At 47.7% G+C, this 21,335-nt stretch overlaps 7 protein-coding genes across 7 annotated transcripts; 3 read left to right on the top strand and 4 right to left on the bottom strand.

Annotated features, from left to right (window-relative positions):
- Nucleotides 1-1,674: 1,674 nt before the first annotated feature.
- Nucleotides 1,675-3,836, top strand: L228DRAFT_214301 (hypothetical protein; the record flags this gene model as incomplete). The annotated part of the gene is made up of 5 exons (XM_018330028.1): nt 1,675-1,772; nt 1,829-2,281; nt 2,340-2,606; nt 2,665-3,578; nt 3,637-3,836. The coding sequence occupies 5 exons, from the start codon at nt 1,675-1,677 to the stop codon at nt 3,834-3,836; spliced, it is 1,932 nt and encodes a 643-aa protein (XP_018185518.1).
- A 1,308-nt stretch (nt 3,837-5,144) lies between these two features.
- On the top strand, nt 5,145-6,756 carry L228DRAFT_254167 (pyruvate dehydrogenase kinase-like protein; the record flags this gene model as incomplete). Its single annotated transcript, XM_018333809.1, has 5 exons — nt 5,145-5,259; nt 5,354-5,502; nt 5,560-5,884; nt 5,951-6,617; nt 6,693-6,756. The coding sequence occupies 5 exons, from the start codon at nt 5,145-5,147 to the stop codon at nt 6,754-6,756; spliced, it is 1,320 nt and encodes a 439-aa protein (XP_018185517.1).
- A 396-nt stretch (nt 6,757-7,152) lies between these two features.
- L228DRAFT_270728 (hypothetical protein) lies at nt 7,153-7,771 on the bottom strand (the record flags this gene model as incomplete). The annotated part of the gene is made up of 2 exons (XM_018335446.1): nt 7,153-7,332; nt 7,529-7,771. 2 exons carry the CDS (start codon nt 7,769-7,771, stop codon nt 7,153-7,155), a joined length of 423 nt encoding a protein of 140 aa, XP_018185516.1.
- A 1,104-nt stretch (nt 7,772-8,875) lies between these two features.
- L228DRAFT_32586 (glycoside hydrolase family 16 protein) lies at nt 8,876-11,636 on the bottom strand. The gene is made up of 6 exons (XM_018336478.1): nt 10,863-11,636; nt 10,589-10,763; nt 10,436-10,537; nt 9,861-10,383; nt 9,316-9,802; nt 8,876-9,264 (listed from the first exon to the last, which is right to left on the bottom strand). Exons 1-6 carry the CDS (start codon nt 11,522-11,524, stop codon nt 9,213-9,215), a joined length of 2,001 nt encoding a protein of 666 aa, XP_018185515.1. The 5' UTR covers nt 11,525-11,636; the 3' UTR covers nt 8,876-9,212.
- A 1,380-nt stretch (nt 11,637-13,016) lies between these two features.
- L228DRAFT_250374 (hypothetical protein) lies at nt 13,017-13,851 on the bottom strand. The gene is made up of 2 exons (XM_018333317.1): nt 13,587-13,851; nt 13,017-13,521 (listed from the first exon to the last, which is right to left on the bottom strand). Exons 1-2 carry the CDS (start codon nt 13,798-13,800, stop codon nt 13,286-13,288), a joined length of 450 nt encoding a protein of 149 aa, XP_018185514.1. The 5' UTR covers nt 13,801-13,851; the 3' UTR covers nt 13,017-13,285.
- A 239-nt stretch (nt 13,852-14,090) lies between these two features.
- Nucleotides 14,091-15,638, bottom strand: L228DRAFT_233354 (putative 60S ribosomal protein L3; the record flags this gene model as incomplete). Its single annotated transcript, XM_018330628.1, has 5 exons — nt 14,091-14,497; nt 14,549-15,222; nt 15,283-15,439; nt 15,497-15,570; nt 15,621-15,638. 5 exons carry the CDS (start codon nt 15,636-15,638, stop codon nt 14,242-14,244), a joined length of 1,179 nt encoding a protein of 392 aa, XP_018185513.1. The 3' UTR covers nt 14,091-14,241.
- A 2,467-nt stretch (nt 15,639-18,105) lies between these two features.
- Nucleotides 18,106-20,983, top strand: L228DRAFT_214080 (TPR-like protein; the record flags this gene model as incomplete). The annotated part of the gene is made up of 8 exons (XM_018330021.1): nt 18,106-18,265; nt 18,316-18,519; nt 18,576-18,658; nt 18,717-18,896; nt 18,951-19,043; nt 19,097-19,253; nt 19,317-19,561; nt 19,625-20,983. 8 exons carry the CDS (start codon nt 18,106-18,108, stop codon nt 20,981-20,983), a joined length of 2,481 nt encoding a protein of 826 aa, XP_018185512.1.
- Between the last annotated feature and the right edge of the window lie 352 nt (nt 20,984-21,335).

Raw genomic sequence — 21,335 nt, 5'->3', positions numbered from 1 at the left:
TATCAGAGGGAATGATGGAGAGGTAATAGGCATATAGAGCCCGTTGGGGTCGGGTTATTCCTACGCTCTCTTGCGACCGGACTGGCCGATTGCACTTGCCACGAGGGATGACGCTTCTACCCCACCAAATGGATGACAATTTGCGAAAGGACAAGCAGCTCCGACTGTACCATACAAGATTATGAATAAGGTCCTACCCCATAACTAACTTAGATTGACTGGATTAACTAATTCTTGGTGAAACTGGGGATAAGAACGAGCCCCACTGCCCAAAGTGGGTCTTTGTGGAGTGGGGAGCGAGATGACACCCCAAAAAGGAAGGTGCTCCAAACTGGACTTGCGATCCCCGTGTTCTCTGCGAGGGGTTTGACTGTGCAGGACCGAATTACCACACTGAGGGAATGGGATCCTGAACAGCGGCTGCGGTAGAAAAAATTGAGTTTTGCGGAGGAAATCTTCTTCTGCTGGCGACTAGGCTTGGATCAATCAAAAAGCCCGTCATTCATTCCGCGGCCGCCAACCATTTCCCCCCCTAACCCAAGGGGAATCCCTGGCAGACCAGCCTTCTCAATCAGCCAAGAGAATCAGTTAACTTACAGGAGGGCTGGACGCGAACCGTTTTGGGTAAGTAAGGCACCTAGGACGGACCCAGTCCGAACGAAATGACAGAAGTTTGTGGGATGGATTGACTGGGTTCGCTGAACGAAAAACGGATAGCCAAGGCACATCGTTGCAAAGATCAATCAGGTGCTTACCTCAAGTTGTATAGTTAGTTAGTATATTGCAGCATAATATGCGGCGCAGTTGCGAATACAATATACAATGTGTTCGAGCCCTCTCGGACTACCCCACGCTGCACAGGGGGGGCAGGTTTTCGAGGTTGTCGGTTGCGCGGCCACTTGGAGTGTTGCATATCCAAATGGGACGCCTTGTTCGAGACTGTCGACACAACAGGTCTCACTCGAATGAGGCTTCCACCAGAAGGCGCCAGACCGTTGCCTCCACCCTCCCTCCCCGCAACCTGATCAATCCCTGGCCAGGCCCCGTCACATGTCTGCTTGGCTGAATTAGCTTCTAGCAGGGAACGGGATCCCTGGAGACCATCGGTGCTCAAAAAAGTTGATCCGCTTGCCCGGACGTGTTCGAGGCGCCGCTCAACCGCAGTGGATGGCGTTCCCGCTTCGTTCATAGGAAAAGCCACAAAGCACCAAAACATCCATAGGTCGGCGTATCATTACAAGATCCTACCGATAGATGTCCAGCGCAGACATGGATAAACCTGGATTTCTCGTGTTGAAGGAAGATTCACCTTTTTTTGGTCGGTATAATGCTAGCCATGAAACCTCTCCCTTCCAAGTAATGTGGGCCCAGAGATTGAGCCTTGTACTATCAGACTATTCGTGGTGGAACCTGGGGAACCCCGCACATTCCGCGTGAGTCCTAGGATGTCCCAGGGTGTCGTATTTGAACATTTGAGTAAAGTGAGGTTTTGCATGTTCTCTATAAGAGCTACCTATACTCCCCCTTCTTCCAAACGTTTGTCTATATCGTTGCCGAAATATCTCCTTGCTCCCTGTCTTCAGCTCACAAATTTTTCCGTGTTTTTGTCATTGAGACGCATTCCACTCGTGTCCAACTCCGTGCCCTAGGTCAGATTCATCTGAAAAGGGCAAGATGGAGGCTCAGGAGAAGCTGGGTGTCAATGAAATTGAGCACATAGAGCTCGAACAACAGCACAAGCACGTTGATCTTAACAAAAATCTAACAGCGAGGTATTTGCTCGTTTAGTGCCATATAGGTTTTCATTATGCTGATGCTCTGTGCAAAGAATCGAAAATCCTCTTACCGGTCTCTCGCGCGAAACCCTTCTCGCCCAAGTCGACGAGTTTGCCGAAAAGGAGAATCTGACTGATATCAAAGATCTCCTTCGCCGGGGAGCACTGGTTGCCCAGCACCCAGCTGGCTTTGAGTCCGTTGAGGAGCTTGAAGAGGAAGAGCGAGAAGCCCTTCGTAATGAGGTGCTACATCGATGGCGCCAGCCATGGTCACTGTATTTTACTGTTATTCTCTGTTCAATCGGTGCCGCCGTCCAGGGTTGGGATCAAACAGGTTCTAATGGTGCGAATCTCTCCTTTCCAGTAGCATTTGGGATCCCTGATTCGGCATGCATGCCTGGCACCGGAACAGACGGTATAGCCTGCGTCAACAACCCGAATGCTATTCGAAACCAATGGCTTGTTGGAGTGATAAACGCTGGTCCCTACATTGCATCCTCGTTCCTGTAAGTACAGAAGCTCCATCATCTCGGCTGCTGCTCAGAACTGACCCAAAAAAAAAAGCGGCTGCTGGCTTTCCGACCCTCTCAACCATTACTTGGGTCGTCGAGGAACAATATTTTTTTCCGCACTGTTCTGCTTCCTTTCGGTTATTGGTTCTGCGTGCTCCCAAACCTGGCCGCAGCTATTCGTGACTCGTCTTCTTCTCGGTATTGGAATGGGATCTAAGGCATCCACCGTCCCTATCTATGCTGCAGAAAACTGCCCGGCCGCAATTCGCGGTGGGTTGGTTATGAGTTGGCAAATGTGGACTGCTTTTGGTATTTTCTTGTAAGGATAATTTAATGTCATCTTTTTTGTCCGTTCATGCACGACTAATACACCACAGGGGCTTTTCTGCAAACCTTGCAGTCGTTCACACCGGAGCTATTGCCTGGCGTCTGCAATTTGGATCTGCATTTATTCCCGCCGTTCCGCTCCTGCTTGGTGTTTACTTCTGCCCCGAGTCGCCTCGCTGGTACATGAAGAACGGCCAGTATGCCAAAGCTTTTAAGTCGCTCTGCCGCCTTCGCAACACGCGTTTGCAAGCGGCTCGCGATCTCTTTTATGTGCACGCCCAACTTCAGGTCGAGGCAGACGTTATCCACCAGGGGAATTATGTGAAGCGCTTTGTGGAGCTCTTTACTATTCCTCGAGTGCGCCGCGCTACTCTTGCCTCGTTCACCGTCATGATTGCCCAGCAAATGTGTGGAATTAATATTATAGCTTTCTACTCGTCTACTGTATTTGTTAAGGCCGGCGCAAGCAACATTCAGGCTCTACTCGCTTCCTGGGGCTTTGGACTGGTCAATTTTGTCTTCGCATGGCCGGCTATCTGGACTATTGATACATTTGGCCGTCGTGCATTGCTGCTTTTTACCTTTCCTCAGATGGCCTGGACACTGTTAGCTGCTGGGCTCTGCTATCTCATTCCTTCGGACAGCAAAGCCCATCTAGGTCTCGTGGCTATGTTTGTCTTCGTTTTCGCTGCATTTTACAGCCCAGGAGAAGGTCCTGTGCCCTTTACTTATTCTGCCGAAGTCTTCCCTCTTTCACATCGTGAGGTCGGGATGGCCTGGGCGGTCGCAACTTGCCTTTTCTGGGCGGCTGTCCTGTCTATTACGTTCCCAGCCATGCTTTCTGCGCTGACCGTTACCGGCTCCTTCTGCTTCTATGCGGGGCTTAACGTCATCGCATTGTGTATGATTTTTTTGTTTGTCCCAGAGACCAAACAGCGTACCCTTGAGGAGCTTGATTATATCTGTAAGTACTTTTGTTTTACAGAACAAAAATTCATTGACATGGACTAACGAAGCCACAGTTGCGGTTCCCACTCGCACCCACGTCCACCACCAACTCACCAAAGCGCTGCCGTACTTCTTCAAGCGCTACGTTTTCTTTAATAAGGACGCCGTGCTTGAGCCATTGTACAAGTTTGACGAGAAGCCTGCTGACAGTCACGATGTTAAGAGCGATCCATTGGCGAAACACAATATTGCTCACAGTGGCTCGCGCCATTGAAGAGCAGAGTCTTGCTGCTATTTAAGGTATTTGTGTCGCCATAACTGGGGGTGGTTTTTTTTTTTTTTTATCATCTTATTACATAGTCAACGCTTGGAGTCACTCCAGACCCATTTGCTTCTTCCGATATAGAACCGAAATAAAAAATTTAAATTATTTAACTCATCCGACTTTTTTTTGGCGGGGTGATTATTTAATAGGGGATCCCACTCAGCTTCAGCATTGCGGACTCGTTGTTGAGTAAAATCCCCAGGCACCATGGCGGCACGTTGAAATGACAGTAGCAAGAATTGACTCGCAAGGGTAAAAAAAAGGTTTCAGGGATAATATGCAGCTGTTGATGATCGTCGATGCTATTTAAAGGCGATCGACCTAGATTGAAATCTCTCGTTGGAGAGCATAGCCGATGAGCCATTAAGGAACTACAAAAAAAGCTTAAGAGCGCATTCAAGCCAGCCAGAGAAGCGTCATTATGGTTAAGACTAAGTCTCGCAACAGCGGGCCAGGGGATTTACGCCTGCTCTGCTTTGTTTTAACTAGGTGCATTGCTCCGCCGTGCGGAAAGATACAATGCGGGAGAGGGTTACCATATACCCGCGGTAGTTGAAGTCCCTTCAGGACGAGAATGGTCGAGGACCGTGGGCGATTTTGGAGACGTAGCTCTTTACGAGAAGGATTGTCTCATACTCATGGGAATATATTTGCCGACAGGGACGCCCCCCGCAGGGCCCTGAGAAAAGAGTACCGTAAGTCGTACAGCGCAGCCTCGAGCCAAGCAGGTCCAGTAGGGGAGAGTTACATGCCCGCTACCTACCTACATTAGTCGCCTCGGCTGGGATGACGGGTTAGCGGGGCCCCAAGGTTTTTGCTCCGCTTTGTCGGTCGCTTGGAAGCTTATCGGTTACTCACAATTGCAATTGTACAGCACGTTGTAAGTTTAGCTATAGAGTACTTCGTCAATATTCAATCAGTCCCTTCGTCCTCACATGCATCGCTCTTCCGTTCAAGAGCACAGTGGCTTGAGTGTGTCCAATCTACCTACCTACATTTTTTCGAAGAGTTTTCGGCGCATTGTCTTTGACACCTACTTTTCTTCTACACTGTCGCCATTCTCCAAGTCCGAATCAAGTATCCATAACCGCCTTCTGTGCTCGACCGACAACGGCCCCTCAAAGTCGCTCCTTTGGTTGTAATCTCAACAATTGAACCCTTCGAATTTAGCCAGTGAGTCAAAGCGTTGCAAGCGTTTAACGGTGTCGACGCGCACCTCAACGACAGTGCTCGGGACGGAGTTGCCTACCATTCAAGATGTCGTGGAAACGTACAGAGGCCTTGATGGAAACTATCAAGCACTATTCAAATTTCCCCGCTACCGGTGTGAGCTTGCGCCAGATGGTACAGTTTGGAGAACGGCCCTCAGCAGGTAGGTTTTTCAATGGACAATACTGCGACAGACCTCGCACCCAAGCCATGGTCATTGTCACTCGAACGGTTCGATTTTGCTCATACACTGCCAGGGACCCTTTTCCGTGCATCACAGTTCTTATCCGAGGAATTGCCGATTCGCCTTGCTCATCGCGTGCAAGAGCTTGAGCATTTGCCGGACGGACTGAACGAGATGCCATCCATAAAGAGGGTACAAAATTGGTATGCACAATCATTTGAGGTGAGTATTCCCACCCCAATTTTTAATGACCGTCCGAGAGGCTGAATTGCTGTCCAGGAGATTATCCGGTTACCTCGGCCGTCTTTGGCTGAAGATGTGCGGCGGCGACTTCTCAAACCCACAAGGAACAATGGGCGAGAAGGACGGATTTTGAGCCATGCAACCGACAACCCCAGTGTAGAGAAAGGCCAATATAGGTCCTCACCGAACCCTGCGGATGGTGCCTTGATGGAAAATGGTAAAAAAGCTTCTAGTCGAAGATACTATGCAATGGTAGATGACGGCATGGGATGGCCGCCGGAATTGAATGATTACAACAAACGCTTTGCACAGACTCTAGATGTTATCAAACGCCGCCACGATGGTGTTGTTACAACAATTGGTAAGCTTTCTTCATTGCTGTCTCTTTCGGTCGAACGGAGCTAACGAGATTCGTTGTGTAAAACAGCGCAGGGCATCCTCGAGTACAAGCGAAAACGGCAACGCATGCAGATTGACAGAAACATTCAGGCATTTTTAGATCGATTCTACATGTCTCGAATTGGTATCCGTATGCTCATTGGACAGCACGTCGCGTTAACGGAGCAAATGAGCTGTCGCGAGCCAAATTACGTTGGCATCATCTGTACCAAAACCAATGTGCGGGAACTTGCACAGGAGGCAATCGAGAATGCACGATTTGTCTGTGAGGATCATTATGGACTTTTCGATGCGCCAAAGGTACAACTCGTCTGCAAGCCCGACCTTAATTTTATGTATGTGCCCGGACACTTGTCACATATGCTTTTTGAGACCTTGAAGAACTCGCTGCGAGCGGTGGTAGAAACGCATGGCCAAGAGAAGGAGGATTTTCCAGTGATCAAGCTCATCGTCGCGGAGGGTAAAGAGGATATCACCATCAAAATCTCCGATGAAGGAGGAGGTATTCCTCGCTCCGCCATTCCTCTCGTTTGGACATATATGTACACGACCGTGGAGTCAACGCCAAACCTGGACCCCGACTTCGACAAGAGTGATTTCAAAGCACCCATGGCCGGGTTTGGGTACGGATTGCCAATTAGTAGGCTTTATGCAAGATACTTTGGGGGTGATTTGAAGCTCATTAGTATGGAAGGGTAAGTCGATTTTGACCTTCTGAGTATAGATCAAGATGCGAGGAAACTGATCATAATCTTTCGTAAATGATGCAGTTATGGAACAGATGTATACCTGCACCTCAATCGGTTATCATCGAGTTCGGAACCTTTGCAATAGCAATTAGCAGTCATGAGAGGTGCCTCTCCTCAGGGATTGACGACGCTACGAGCTTTGAGGTCAACATTACGGCTGCGCGAAGTCAGCGAGCGAAAACAGGTCGGCGACGCAGAGAGTATGGTGAACGAGGAGCGCATGTCTTCCTCGGGGATGGGAGAGCAGCTTTAGGTCAGGAGACCATTTGATACATTTGTACCTTGTAATTGGGACCATTTGTGGGCAAACCTCCTTCGATGATTTGCCGTGGAGGTCACCTGGTGGCATAGATTGTCAAGTAGAAATACAATTTGATTGGAACTCGTACAGACATACTTTGAGCCCTCGTGACAGCGCTTGGATATCCTAAAGCAATGGAGAAAGAATTGGGGGGGGGGGACAAAATGGTATCTTCTATCATCATCTCAACCTTTTCCTGATACCGCCTTCTTGCCTATCGCCAGTCCTGCTAGCCGACGTTCCAGTGCTGGCACCCTCACTCCCTTCGTCTTCATAGTCGTCCTCCCAATCATTGTCGGATCCATCTGGCTCGAGCCCGACCATCATCTTCTCAAATCGAAGGCGCGTTTGTGGGATGCTCTGCGGTCAATAGCGAAGATTTCTTGTCAGTCTTTCTTGCTTACATTGCGCGTGTTTCCAGCCGTCAACTCCAAAGAGCAGAAGACAGTCTGCTTCTCTCCTTGGAAAGGATAGGGAAAGGGCAAGCAAAAACTGCCCACATAAAACCTTCCTCATTTATCGGCTAATCTAAGAATTGACGGAGGGCATCACATACCTCGTCATTTGCATGAGAATGGAAGATGAGCAACTCATTGCTCTCAAGTATTCTAGCAGCCGTGTGTCGTCTCTCACGTTCCTCAAAAAGCTCATCTTCAGATTTGAGTCTGCCGGCATCCTCTTCGTCGTGGCCATAACTGACTCTCTTCTTGCCTTTTGCTTCTGTCGCATGACGATCCTTTTCCTCTATCTCTTTCCCCCGCGCCTGCCGTTGTTGCGCTAATGTGCTTGCTGGGTTCATCATGAGATAAGAACGGAAGATGGCCGACTTTCCGATTTTAGTTATATGTCTGTAGTCTGTGAAATTTGTAAATGGGGACACTAAGGAGCCGCCCAAGAGTAATGCACAGCTGGCACGGAGCAACGACGCAGTCTTGGTGTCTTGTACAGAGGTATTATCGTGCTGACTGAACCTAATTGAGCACATCCACGCCTGGTCAAGCTATTTCAAATGATTCGACAGGGTGCCGATACCCCGCGTTGCTAGGTTACACGTTTGGCGGAAGAAGACGAGACGTCAAGGACAGGCAAGTGTGACACTACAATCAATCAATCTTGCTTGGCTTAATCTGACAAGGCTAACTGACGGCGCTACTCACTCATATTTTTGACCAGAGTCCATAGAAGCAATTCCGGAATACAATTTCGTAATCCCAGCGTTATCAGCAGAAAATTCAGCAACCCTTGAAAGTGGGAGTTGCCTGCGCTGTGTTCCCGCGGTTCAGCCACAGTTCGCTCCACCCCAGATATGGTACGAAGTAAAAGTACGAAGAAAGACTTCACCACTATACAAGCTTTAAAAAAAAAAAAAAAAAAAAAAAAAAAAAGGGAGGAAAAGAGAAGAAAAAGGCGTTTCATAAATATGTACATACATACGTGGACCACGGTTTCTGCCCAAGTGCCTTGAAAAGTAAGGGAGCGTCTAATCATCCACCACTGCCAATCGGCCAGGCAATGTGCTCTAGAAGCCCGTAATTCCCTTGACATAAAACAAGCGGTATCAAGCATACAAACTTACTATACTAATTTCATTCAACTTCTGAACTGAATGATTATGGGCACACATTTTTCCCGAGTTACATCAATGATTGAAGGTCAATATTTGTGTAAATTAAATTTATGAAAGGATACTTCCATCAGCAACAACTCTATATCGGTTGTCTAACAAGTCGATCATGGTAATGTAATAATCTCATTAGCTGAATACCAGCGCGGAGCTGCCTGAGGTCCAACTTCACGCATAAATCCGTCTTCGCGATGTGGAGCTTGTAATGACACATCAAAAATAGTGCCGGAAGATCCGCTAGCTGTAGTTCTCTAGGATTAAAAACAGATGCAAGAACCGGAAAATGTGATTCAAATCAAGACAGAAAAGTGCATGACAGAAAGTCAGATATATCACAAGCCGGTAAACTAAAATGAATAATAGACAGTGAGCGTTCCTTGACTGTTGCTCGTAAAATGGAACCCAGAGGCGTAACCAAAGCTAACGAAGAGCGCCAACTCCGCTATGCATAGGACGATGAAAAGAACAAGAGGTTGCACGCGCAAAGTGCGAAAGATCGTCAACGCGAATGTTTCCTTTGCATACGGCGCAATTATCATCGGCCTAGAAAGAAGCCGATGAAGATAAAACAATTAACAAGAATTTAGAATGAAGAACTGAGGTGAACCGGCCGCAGCTAGCATCCATTCACAAAGCTGTTCTTCGGCCACGAATGTGAAGTTTGATCCCTTTGACGAGTTAGAAATCAATACGGTTTTCATAGTTCTTCGTAGACTTACCATGATGTCACATTTGGGTTGTAATAGCTATCCTTATGATTCTCGATGTACTCGGTCGTCTCATAGCCAGGAGGATCGCAGGTAACACTCTCACTGCCCTCCTCTTGGTAAATACGCACATAATCGAATCTCATCTTTGCCGGCATCAGTGGAGCCAATCCTGTCAAATTAAGCATCGCAAAGCTTTGCGACAAGCCGAAGTTCATCACCAAGGCCATGGGTTCAATAGGAATCCATCTCTGGCCAATATTACCATTCGGGCCAATGGCTCGGGCGTCCAACATCCAGGTCTTCTGTTCCCCAACATACCATGTGATCTTCCCGTCGGGGGGGCCACCAGGTGTGTATTCGAAACCGAAGGTCTGATATGCTTTCCCGTCATACCAGTCATTGTTCAGGTTTGTGACACCAGAGAGAGCCTGCTGGTAGACACCTCCACGGTACGCGTTCATCATAGAGATCGAAGGATCATAAAGCTCAACGAAGTCTGCGATATAGAAGGTCAATCACTTTGAGCAGAATAATTGATCCAGGTCGGCTCTTACCGTAATCCGGTTGATACCAAATATCGAAAGGGGCAACCTGTGCACTCTGAGACGCAGATCCGATACCATTTTGATTGCCTGGTCCGAGAAATGTCACACTCGCTTCGAGGGCATCAATCTCGGGAGCCGCTCGAGATTTTCCAGGAGATGGGTGGTCTTCACCACTGCAAGTACATGCCGGTAGTCTCATACCTGGCAACAGGTTTATTCCATCAGGAGCACTTTGATTTTTCGTGATACCCGCGTCGCAGACGTCGGAATAACTGTACGGCCAGAGACCATCCGTGGTAGATGCATGACCGGGTCGGCCAAGGTTACCCATAGCCCAAAAACCAGGCCAGAAACCAATAGTATCACCACGCCCCGGTAAGGAAATACTTGCTTCCATGTAACCCCCCTGAAAACACATCTGGTTCCACGACTGAACCATCCCAGATCGATAGTTGAGGCCGTGGCTTTGGTATGCGTCAAACCGGAGCTCTAAAACACCATCCTTCGTAGTCACGGCATCAGGATCATACCACTATAAAATGAGTTAAAATCGATCCATGTGAAGTTGCATTGATATATCATACCTCCATATCTTGCGTCACACCGTACCAGAGATCAACAGCTTGGAGATATGGATCGTCGTCGGAGTAGAAGGTACGGCCGTCAACATTGAATTCGTCAGAAAACTGAAACATGTCAGAGAACGGAGGTCAATGACGCGATCATAAAATACTAACAACTAGATTCATTGTCTTTCCATTGACACTGGTCCGCGTTTTGGCTGAGTCAGGCGTGGTTGGATCAATGAGGCCTTGGCGGATGTTCTTGAATAAAGGAATGCTGTCGGCGTCTAGACAGTCTGGGTCTGCGGCGCAGGTATGGTTGGAGTAATTTATTTTTTGTACAAAAGTACTGCCAATTGGTAGTTAGAATTGCGCAAAGATAAAGTGAGCCGCCGACGGGATGCGGTTAAAACAACGGCTAGAACCTGGTGAGAAAGGACAAACGTACAGGATGGGGTAGGCGATGAACAGAGCCAAAAGCCCAAGAGTAATCAAGAGTAATCCACCAACATTGACAAATCCTCGTTTGGAGAACAAATCGCACTCCCTTGGTTCTTTCTCGTTCGGATCAGGATTGTGCAGCCAGTCATCCTTCTCCACGTCTTCTGGAAATAATAACAGACCAGCAGAGGGCAGAATATTGTATTTTTCAGATACTGTTTGTGTATTCACGTTGTCGTCATCACTCCCAGCGCGGGAAGGTGCTCTAGAGTCATCAAATGGAGAAGCGAAAGGGCCCATTCTGCTATCACGGCTGCCGCTTTCTGAGCTCCAACTCGTCCTTCTCGAAGAATAGCCCGATGGATCTGGCGACCGAGCAGGAGAATCATCATCACGGAATCTGTGCGTGCGTGAACGTTTCGGCGGTAACAGTCGTTCTGCCGATTCAGCAACACCAGGTGAGGTATAGAGGCCATTTGAACCAGGAAGAGATGCGGTAATTGATGGCACTGAAGGAGGCCGTTGAGGAATCAGAGAGCGTGCAGAGTCCTGTCGGGCCGGTCCCCCTACAGGACTCTCCGCAGGCTCATTCATGAGTGGATCTTCGTTCCCAGAATTGAGGCGAATGTGCGGGGGATCTCGCGCAGATGGAGATTCGAGAGACGACATAACGAAGCCGTGATACAATGTTCTTGTGAAGCCAGTGCAGAACGAGTTGGCTTTGCCAGTCAGGAATGCAAGATACAGGCGACTGCGATGTTGCCAGAGTCGAAACAACAAAAAGGATCCAGCCTTGGTGCTGTTTGTTAGTACTACGTCTGTGGAAATGACTCTCGCAGCGCCACAATTCCTCGCGGTACGGTTCCCTCCTTGCTGGACACTGGGAACAACCCTCAAAGTTCCGTGAGGAGTGACCTTCTCCCACTTTGGCACGGAGGCCGAGAAGAGGCGAAACTGAGATTCGGTATGACCTCCTTTTCAAGTCGAGCGATTGAACTGTGTAGGTAAAGGAGGCGGGAAAGATTGAGACAGCGAATGGGAAATAAAAGAAAGAAAAAAGGCAGGGCTGTTACAAAAGACCGACTATAGTAGAACGCGGTCAATCGACTCCGTGCCAACGCCAGGGTAATTGTGTGCAAGTGAGCGACAGAGAAGTCTGTGTCGATGTTGAAATGAAGATGGACAACCAGGAGGAGCCGCGAGTACGTCAAACGTTGGTTTGGGTCCTTTGGGGGGAGGCCACACCAAAAGGGTACAGTGCGATACGGGGGTAATAGGCACAAATCAAGGCAGTTGACAGTGCTCGGGAAGTAGACTCGAGTAGCGCTGGCCACCGTCCACGGCCAATTTTGCGACCGAGCGAAAAGTTTCGAAAGGAAGAAGGCGAAAAGAGGAATTGGCAGGGGCTGCCAAGGGGTTCGGAGGGTGGGCCTGCAATGCTGGCGATACCACGAAGAGTCTAGACGAAAGGCCTAACGCGTCACTTTCCCACGGGACTTGGACAAGCCTACGAACCCTCCGGAAGGATTGGTTACTGCAAAAGCCGGTTCCTGCATGGTAACTGGTGGCGGCATGTATTGCTTTGATTTACTTTTCCAGTACATCTACTGAGCCCCCAAGTACTCCGATACACGCAACACAGGTATGTCTCTCTTACCCACTGTTAAAAATAGGAATGAATCTGCGCAAAGCACTTTTGCCCCCCGAGGTCCCACTTCCTGCCAGCACCAGGGAAAAGGTAATCAGGATATAAAATTTGCAGGGAAAGACCGAGATGCTCTGCACTACCCCACGTAAAGTTTAGAAACTGATATTTCATCGGAGAATTACCATTGTAGGGTAGGAACTAGATCCAGCGCGTCTTACTGTCATGGACGTTTATTTAATGATTACGTTGAATAGAGGCGACCAAGGCATGCTGGACGACAATTGGCAAGGTGGACTGGAGATCAAGAGGTCTCCAGAGACATCCCATAACCTATGAAATTTACGATAGCAGTCCAATACATCTATCACATGTGCTGGTCAACCCTCAAAAAAATTCAGGTTTTTGTCCGTATACTGTCCCCAATGAGTCTCCTGTGCAGATGCCGTGCGAAGCTGTTTAAATCCGGAAAGGGAGAGGGTCTACTTCGTGCTGGGGACCTCAATTTACAATATTGGGATGCAACTATTTCTTGTGGCGCTTGACATCACGGAACGAACCGAACGTCGACAGATGTTGTAGATATACGGAAAGAGTTTCCAAGCTTCTTTACGAATGCTAGCAGTCGCCCATCAAGGCCGTGTAGGTACAGCTTATGAAACCTATTTTATACCATAAACGACGAAAATGTCATTATGCTAGCGCCGAGTCCCGTAGGAACTCAACATTTATGTATGCTTGGGCACGAAGAAGTCTGCTAGGCAGGCACGCAGGGTGTCTGATCATCAAGTCTCAACAGCTCTCGCTTTCGCACCTATGACTTTTGAGAGGCTTGGAATACGGCTCATAATAAAGTATTCCGCTCTAATATTGTCGTGCTGTACCCGATATATTTTCAAATCGCCGTCGCCCAAGTCGCTAATCACAGACAACACCTTCTTATAGTAGCCTCTAGGATCGAATTCGCCAGCATCGAGCGTCGTAATTTCTGCTTGTGAATCTATAAGGCTTTTGAATTCCTCTTTGCTCGCAAATTAGTCTATGAAGGAGTAGAGGAAGTGTGCAGCTTCAACGGGACTCGTTTACCGATGGATGGGAAATGTGGTCCGTCCCAGTGAAAGCTGAAAGGCTCGAATGGCTCATCGGAGTCTGATACGTAATACTCGTCAAGTTCGAGCAGGGCCTGCGGTACATCCGGCGCCCCTCCCTTGGTAGCAGGGTTGGATATATCTGCCTTGGTGAGATTTGTGTCTTGGTTCGCCTTCTCGAGAAAAGCGGAGTACTCTTCGTCAGACGACATTGTTAGGAGAAATATTTGAATTGTTAAGATATCGGCATGGAGGATTGCAGAGTTGGGAGTGAAAAGGACCTTCCATGGCGTCACATACGGTCCAGAGTGTATTGCGGAAGTTACCGTGCAGATGTCTCATCAGAGTGTCAGCTCGTTGTTCCTATATTGTCATTACTGAAGGCGCAATCGGACAAAGTTCAGCTCGCATTAAGCTCATGCTTAAGTCCTATAAGATTTCACAAGCGCAGCTATATGAACTACTAGTATTTCCAGAAAAGTGGAAATTTCTTCAAGAACATCAAAATCTCGATCTTTCACAATTCTCAATTCACTGTTCTTTTGACATTGACTATTTAACGACAACAGTAGTTTTTTTTGAGAATAAAAAGAGTACTGGAACGGAGTAATTTAACTGACAACCATTCCAAAAGAGGACGTAATGAGAACAAATTAAGCAGTGGTCGTAAGGTCCTTCTTGAGGGTGCCGAGGAACTGGTGCTTCTCGGCAGGAGTCTGGAAGGCACCGTGACCAAACTTCGATGAAGTGTCGATCCATTTAAGGTCAACCTTCTCGAGGGCCCTACGGCTGGTGTGAGTGAACATCGACTTTCTCAGAGTCATAACCCGCTTCTTCACACCAGGAACACAGCCCTTGAGCATGACATAATCGTTCTTGACCTCTCCGTAGCGGACGAAGCCACCCATGCTGATCACAATTAGTTATGTATGTATTACGGGAAAAAAGATATGAACTCACGGGGTAATCTGTTTCTTGGAAACGTCGAAGTCGGTGGAGGCATTTCCAGCGTCCTCGCCAAGGCCAATGCGGTAGACCTTGTGGTTGACCGAGGTACGGTGGTGGTAGCCCATCTGACCAGCACGGGGCACGGTCCACTGGACGTGGGATGGGTGCCAGGCACCGATACAAGCAACCTTTCTGAGACCCTTGTGTGTTTTTCTAGGCAGCTTCTTGGTACCCCATCTGCTGGTAACACCCTGGAAACCATGACCCTTAGTGACGGCAATGCAGTCAATCATCTCGTCCTTTTCGAAGATAGAGCTGATTTCAATGGGCTTTTCAAAGAGCCCTTGACCGAATTCAACCTTGTCGGAGACGCTACCGCCGTTGACCTGAATTTCCATGAGGTGGGCCTTCTTCTGCTTCAAGGGAGTCTTGCGGATCTGAGTGTGGGCAAGGACACGGACAACAGTGCAGTACTTCTTGATACGCTCGAGCTCGCTGGTGATCGAAGCGCCGCTGTTCTCGGAGTGCTTCTTGGCGTACTTAGTGAAAGCCTTCTTCTTGCTCTTGTACCAGTTCTTGTAGAAGCGACGCTTGACCTCGTCACTCAAATGCTCGGCCCAGACGGTGGTGAGAGAACGAAGACCGCGGGGAGTCTCGATATAACCAACGAGACCAACAGCGATCATCTAATCCATTGTTAGACATTATCATAGCCGTATTTTCATAAGTTCGCGGGTGCGACATACCGGAGGTGTCTCGATAACGGTGACAGCCTCAACGATCTCCTTCTTGTGCATCTTCGCACCAGGGCGGTCCAGGTCACGGACAATGGTACTCATACCGGCCTTATAACCCATCGCAGCGGTAAGGTGAACAGGCTTCTTCGGGTCATCCTTGGGGAAGCTGCCAATTTTCGTCAGATATGAAGATTACCTAGTCCTAAGGATGGAAATGGCTAACCTCTTGACCTTGCCTCGGTGCCGGCTGGCGCGCTTCCGTGGCAGGTACGCCAAACTGCCGTGACGGGGAGCTTCCTTTAATTTAATTAGCGGTCATGATCATTCCCTGGAAGTCTTCCACTCACGTATTTACGGTGAGACATTGTGTCGCCCAAGGTGCTTGCTGTTGTCGTCTGGTGTTCAGGAAGAATTCGATGCTATGGATTTTGACATTGTGGCCTCGCTTAACCCCTTAGCGAACAACCCCCGAACTCTGGACCTTTAGGGCTCAGTCTACACCCAACTGGGAATTGCAACGGAACCATACGAAGTAAAACCATGCAAACTTCTCACCGGGAATACCTACACGCAAGTATCGATCAAAATCTTCTCCGGCATACATCAGCACATACGCTAGTGTCCTCATAGTTTACCCGTACCCATAACGAACAATAATAAGGAATGTGCTAGCGCTCTATTTTATAGCAAAATGCCTCTAGGGTCTACGAACTTAACCATGATGGTGCTCAAAAGTACCGTCAACATGTGTAAATTTTTGCTTCTGTACATTATTAACATTCAAGTTAAATACAAGTCGTTCTCAGACCCTATCTTTTACGCGCTACGTACTCCTTCTAGCGTGAGCAAGAACCTTCGGATACATTATAAATTCAAGTCAATGGAAGATAACAACAACGAAGTTTATGAGGGATAATTTTAATCTTCTCTTGCTTACAATAGTGGCATCTGTATGTACTGGTTTTCAACCCAGTGGATCGGAATAATTTTAAAGCAATGAATTACATGCTCATCTAATGCGTTCTTGTCCCATCACGTGACTTGATTCGTTTGTTTGCAAGCTAACTATTTTTATACAGCTACCCTGCTACGAACGAGGAGTACACTCAAGCAATCTAGCAACTGTTAACTTACCTACCTATATTTCATTAACGGACCATCAATAATTCGTGGTATTCTGCAATTCAAAATTCGTATTGTGAGTCTGTAGTATCCCTTGACTTTCGCAATACAAGGAGTCTCAAAGCTTTGATTATTATACTTTAGAGATATTAATTGATTTTCAGAGCTATAAAGTTCCAGCATGAAAAAATAGATGACATTATCATTCATGTAAGAATACAGTCTACGTAATTACCTTACATACAATAGGATTAAGTTTATAAACAATCTCGGTGGATAGGGTAAGTATATCTAAGGATATTTCTACTGGACCAAAAGTTTTAGCCACAAACATGAGCATTGAAGGTACAGAAAATTAGCATTGATAAAATTACTCCTTCATTGGTTGTTGACGGTTGTTGACGAATGACGATAATCGGGTATTTCCATATCTACGCATGGTTGTGGAATTGATTGGGCAAAGGAAATCATGCTGTAAACTTCATGACAGAGCTCAGTGTCCAAGAAAAATCGAATACTTGTACCCCAGTATGCAGTGCAACGACATTCGCTGTATTCTCCCAAAATGAAGGACTAAGGTGCCGACCTTGGGGCTGGAAACGAACCATCTTGGACTCTCGCCAAAGAGATGGGCGGCCACCCCTGAGGCGAGGGGTCGGCGGAATTTGGCAAAAATCGTGTATAGAATGGTGGGGAGGGCAAAGCGAGCCAGGCTTCAAAAGAGAGTAGTTTGCAGGACAGGCATAATAAGTTGAGCTACTTTTTTAGAAGTATTCTGTTGATAACTTGGCGGCACTGACAGCGATAAAAGAAAAGTTTGTACTTAAAGAAGAGTAGATAGACTTTCCCCGTGCGCTTTCGTCACGTTGCTTTTAAAGTAATGGGACAAGGGCTGGCAAGCTCGGTAAGGTCGCGCGCCACGCCAATGTTCCCGTCATCCGCAGGTAAGCTGCAATCTGCTAAAGTAGCGTCCATCGTGGACCTCAATAACCCTAACCCAGGCCTTTCTATCCATCTCAAGCGGCTTCGCCTTCTCGCTCACGCCCTCCCCCGTTTTTCCCTCCTTCCGCACTTCTCTCGCTCCTCATCGCTTGCACCATCGACGTCGACGATAGTGATGATATCGTGCTTTCTTGTTCATCGCCAAAGTATTGATAGTCAAATCTGTTGTCCATTGTCAGCAGTGCCATATAGGTCTTCTTTGGGTCTTGCTCCCAGCTCTCTGTGATCTTCTCTTGAGCACTTCAATACACCTCTCATTATTCGCGTGTGCTATATCATCAACAGATTGAGCTGCTTGCATAGCCTGCCAACTACTCAAGCATCTAACAGTTTTGCTGTCGCTTGTGGGAATCTTAACATTTTTGCACCGCAATAAGGCTCTCCACGATATTGTGGAGCCTTGATCTCGCCGTCTACAACTGTCACCTCTATAGTTCCGTTTCTACCATTTGCACCCGAACCTTTTCCTTCCGGACAAGCAGTCAACATATCAATATCGTCGGCAGTATATCACAGAAACTCTGCTATCGACACCTCTGCTGCAGTTCCGCGTGCAGTCAAACTTTCCTTGGGAGCCTCGACGTTGCGACTCTAAACCTCAACATTTCTAGTTTCCAAGCTTCTTTCTAGAGGTTTCAGCGCGATCTTCCCAATCTATTTTCGAAATTCGTAATCAGCTTAACCACTGTCAAAGTGATTCGGCCACCAATGTCTACTCATCCGCAGCCATCTCCCACGGGTGGTATGCATCCTCATCACGGGCCTCCGGGCGCGCCTCAGCCCAATGGACATATTCCATTACAACCACAACAGAAGCCTGCTTCACAGCACCTCGCTTCTATCAATGAGGCCGTATGGCTCCAAATTGGTAAGATCTAGAGTCTTCCATTATCAGTGATTCATCTGACTCCCAAATAGGCAGCCTGACAGAATTTATGGGGGACCTTGATGGTGCCATGAACGCCTATGAGCAGGCAATGCGCCATAATCAATGGTCTGTTCCTGCAATGAATGCCATCTCTTGTATCCTTCGGACCAAGGAATTGTTCCCAAAAGCCGTAGAGTATCTTCAGAATATACTGAAGATAGAAGGAAATAATGGCGAAGTTTGGGGTAGCCTGGGTATGCTGCTCTCGCATCATCGATTTTGCTAGCTTCTTCCGCTGACGTGTTTGAAGGTCATTGTTACTTGATGATGGATGATTTACAGCAAGCCTATTCGGCATATCAACAAGCTTTGTATCATCTGCGGGACCCGAAGGTTAGAATATTCCCACTACCACATCAGCTGAGGAAACTAATTACCCTGATCTATGCAGGAGCCTAAACTTTGGTATGGTATTGGTATCCTGTATGACCGCTACGGCTCCTTGGAGCATGCAGAGGAAGCCTTTTCGCAAGTTATGCGCATGCAGCCGGATTTTGAGAAGGCCAATGAGATATACTTTCGACTCGGGATAATTTACAAGCAACAACAAAAGTTCGCGCAAAGTCTCGAGGTAAACACGGATAACGGATTTGAAATATAATTAATGCTAATTTGGCTCCGTCAGTGTTTCAAGTACATCGTGACCGATCCACCTAGGCCCCTAACTGAAGAAGATATTTGGTTCCAAATTGGACATGTTCATGAACAACAGAAGGATGTGAGTGGCGCCATCTGTGTCGTTTTGATTAGAAATTAACGAATGCATTGCAGTATGATTCCGCAAAGGCTGCCTATAGGCGGGTCCTTGAGCGAGATCCACATCATGCTAAGGTTCTTCAACAGCTTGGGTGGCTTCATCACCAGCAGAGCTCCAGCTTTGCTAGCCAGGAGCAAGCTATTGAGTATCTCGAGAAATCAGTAAGCGCAGGTAAGTACCTCTAACTATCAACGCTCCCATGTGGAAATCCGTATCTAATAATGCGCCTGAAAGACAATACCGACGCACAAAGCTGGTATCTGCTCGGTCGCTGTTACATGTCACAGCAAAAATATCCCAAAGCCTACGAAGCCTATCAGCAGGCTGTATACCGCGATGGGCGGAATCCTACTTTTTGGTGCTCTATTGGGGTTTTGTATTATCAGATCAATCAATATCGCGATGCTCTCGATGCATATTCCCGCGCCATTCGATTAAATCCGTATATATCAGAAGTGTGGTACGATCTTGGTACTCTGGTACGTGGTTCAGATATGATTATCAGCTTCCTGCCTCGAAACTAACCTGAAGGGGCGCAACAGTATGAGTCTTGCAACAACCAGACGAATGATGCCTTGGACGCCTATCAACGCGCTGCAGACCTAGATCCCACCAATGTCCATATCAAGGCACGACTCCAACTTCTTCGAAATGGGCAGTCCTCCGGAGTTCCCGGTCAAACCGCCGCACCTCTGCCTCAGGATGTACACCCTCAGCTTTATCAAGCTGCGGGCGTTGCTGGTCCTCCTGCTCCACAATGGGGCCCCCAGGGTCCGGCTTCTGCGCCTGCTGGTCCGGCGACAGCTCCTCTTGGCTCCGGTGCTGACTGGAGTCGGAGACTGGCAGAAATACAAAACCCTCAGCCACAGCAGCCGACCCATTTTGATCAGCGAGACAGTATCAGACCTCCTCCACAGCCGCGTCAGTCGAGCCCCAGATCCGAGGCAATCAGGCAATACCAAGAACAGCATCGACATACGCCGGTTCGCAGGGGACTATCACCGTCTCCCAAATTAACGCACTCTGCACCAAATCCGTATGCCGGGGCACAAAGTCTTCCTCAACCTCCCCCTTCACAAATGCCTCAACCCCCGCAAAATCGAATTACAAACCCAAATTACGGGGCAACTGCGACAAGCATAGCGCAGGCCGCAAACGGTACGAATGGTTTGGGGGTTCCTGGACCTCTGCCTCCCTATGGACGTGGACATAGTCCCCCGCCAGAAGTCAGACCGATTGTAGATACTAGGGCTCCGTCTTCACCAGGCAGTGCCTACACTCACCAACAGTACCCTCATCCCTCAATTCAATCCCAGTCAGGAGGGATCGCTAGTGGAGCTCCTCCCCCAGCCGCTGCTCTTGTTGCTGCTGAAGCTGCGGCCAGAGAGAGAGAAGATCGGGCCCCCTCGGTTGCGCCAAAGAGGCTGCGAGAATGGGAAGACGAAGCAGCTTCTGTCAAGAAACATGCGAATGAGGAGAATCGTGCAAGACTAGACGATCATCGCCATCACAGAGCTTCCCCACCCGACAGGATGTCCTCTCCTCGAGAACGACATAGGCGTAGCTCTTCTGCAGCTCGACGTATGGAAGATCAGCGACAGGCTAATGACAATTATCACCCATCCGAGGCTGCCCATCATCCGCCTTCTCTGCCTTCAATGCACCACGCACCACAGATTGCACAGGCGGTCGAACCTCCACGGGATGATAGACGAGAACAAGTTGAATCTGCAGCGCGGAAGATGGACGTTGATGAAGACTATGATGAGGACGCCGAGGAGGAGAGTAAGCGAGCAATAATCGCAAGTTCTCAGCCTATTATGGAGAAGTCCAGCCCTCAGCGCGTAAGCAGCAACACTGTCATGGGTAACGGTCAGTCAAAGGTTGACATGCAGACTTAACTCTGACTTGTGTTCGATTTTTTTCTATTTGAAACAGGATAGTTTGTATCTCTCGATGTTCGATCTCTCATGGATTTAATTAAGAAGCTATTTACGTCTTGTATTCTAAAATTCTTTTACATGCACAATAATTAAAAATATTATTACAAATGAATTTTAGACAAATCTTATATTAATAATAAAATTCTTTTTATACAGTACTAGAATGAAACTCGTGGTTAAATTTATTTATATAATATATTTGAAAAAATTTTCTAATATATCAATATTGATAATAAGTTACTTGATATTAAAAATTTATATATTAGTAATGATTAGATCTTAAAAATTAAAATAATTTAATGTTAATAAA

This window comes from Xylona heveae (genome assembly GCF_001619985.1).
Source record: "Xylona heveae TC161 unplaced genomic scaffold L228scaffold_11, whole genome shotgun sequence".
NCBI classification, from domain to species: Eukaryota; Fungi; Ascomycota; class Xylonomycetes; order Xylonales; family Xylonaceae; genus Xylona; species Xylona heveae.
Note: the sequence above shows the minus strand (reverse complement) of the source record. Positions and strands in the feature narration are given on the sequence as shown.

Excerpts from the sequence above, each read along its gene's own strand:
- L228DRAFT_32586 (XM_018336478.1), bottom strand. The coding sequence starts at position 11,524 with ATGTCGTCTCTCGAATCTCCATCTGCGCGAGATCCCCCGCACATTCGC. Across the intron at positions 10,764-10,862 it reads TTCATCGCCTACCCCATCCT|TACTTTTGTACAAAAAATAA; the intron begins GTACGTTTGTCC and ends ACCAATTGGCAG. Across the intron at positions 10,384-10,435 it reads GTGTGACGCAAGATATGGAG|TGGTATGATCCTGATGCCGT; the intron begins GTATGATATATC and ends CTCATTTTATAG.
- L228DRAFT_250374 (XM_018333317.1), bottom strand. The coding sequence starts at position 13,800 with ATGTCGTCTGACGAAGAGTACTCCGCTTTTCTCGAGAAGGCGAACCAA. Across the intron at positions 13,522-13,586 it reads ACCACATTTCCCATCCATCG|AGGAATTCAAAAGCCTTATA; the intron begins GTAAACGAGTCC and ends TTGCGAGCAAAG.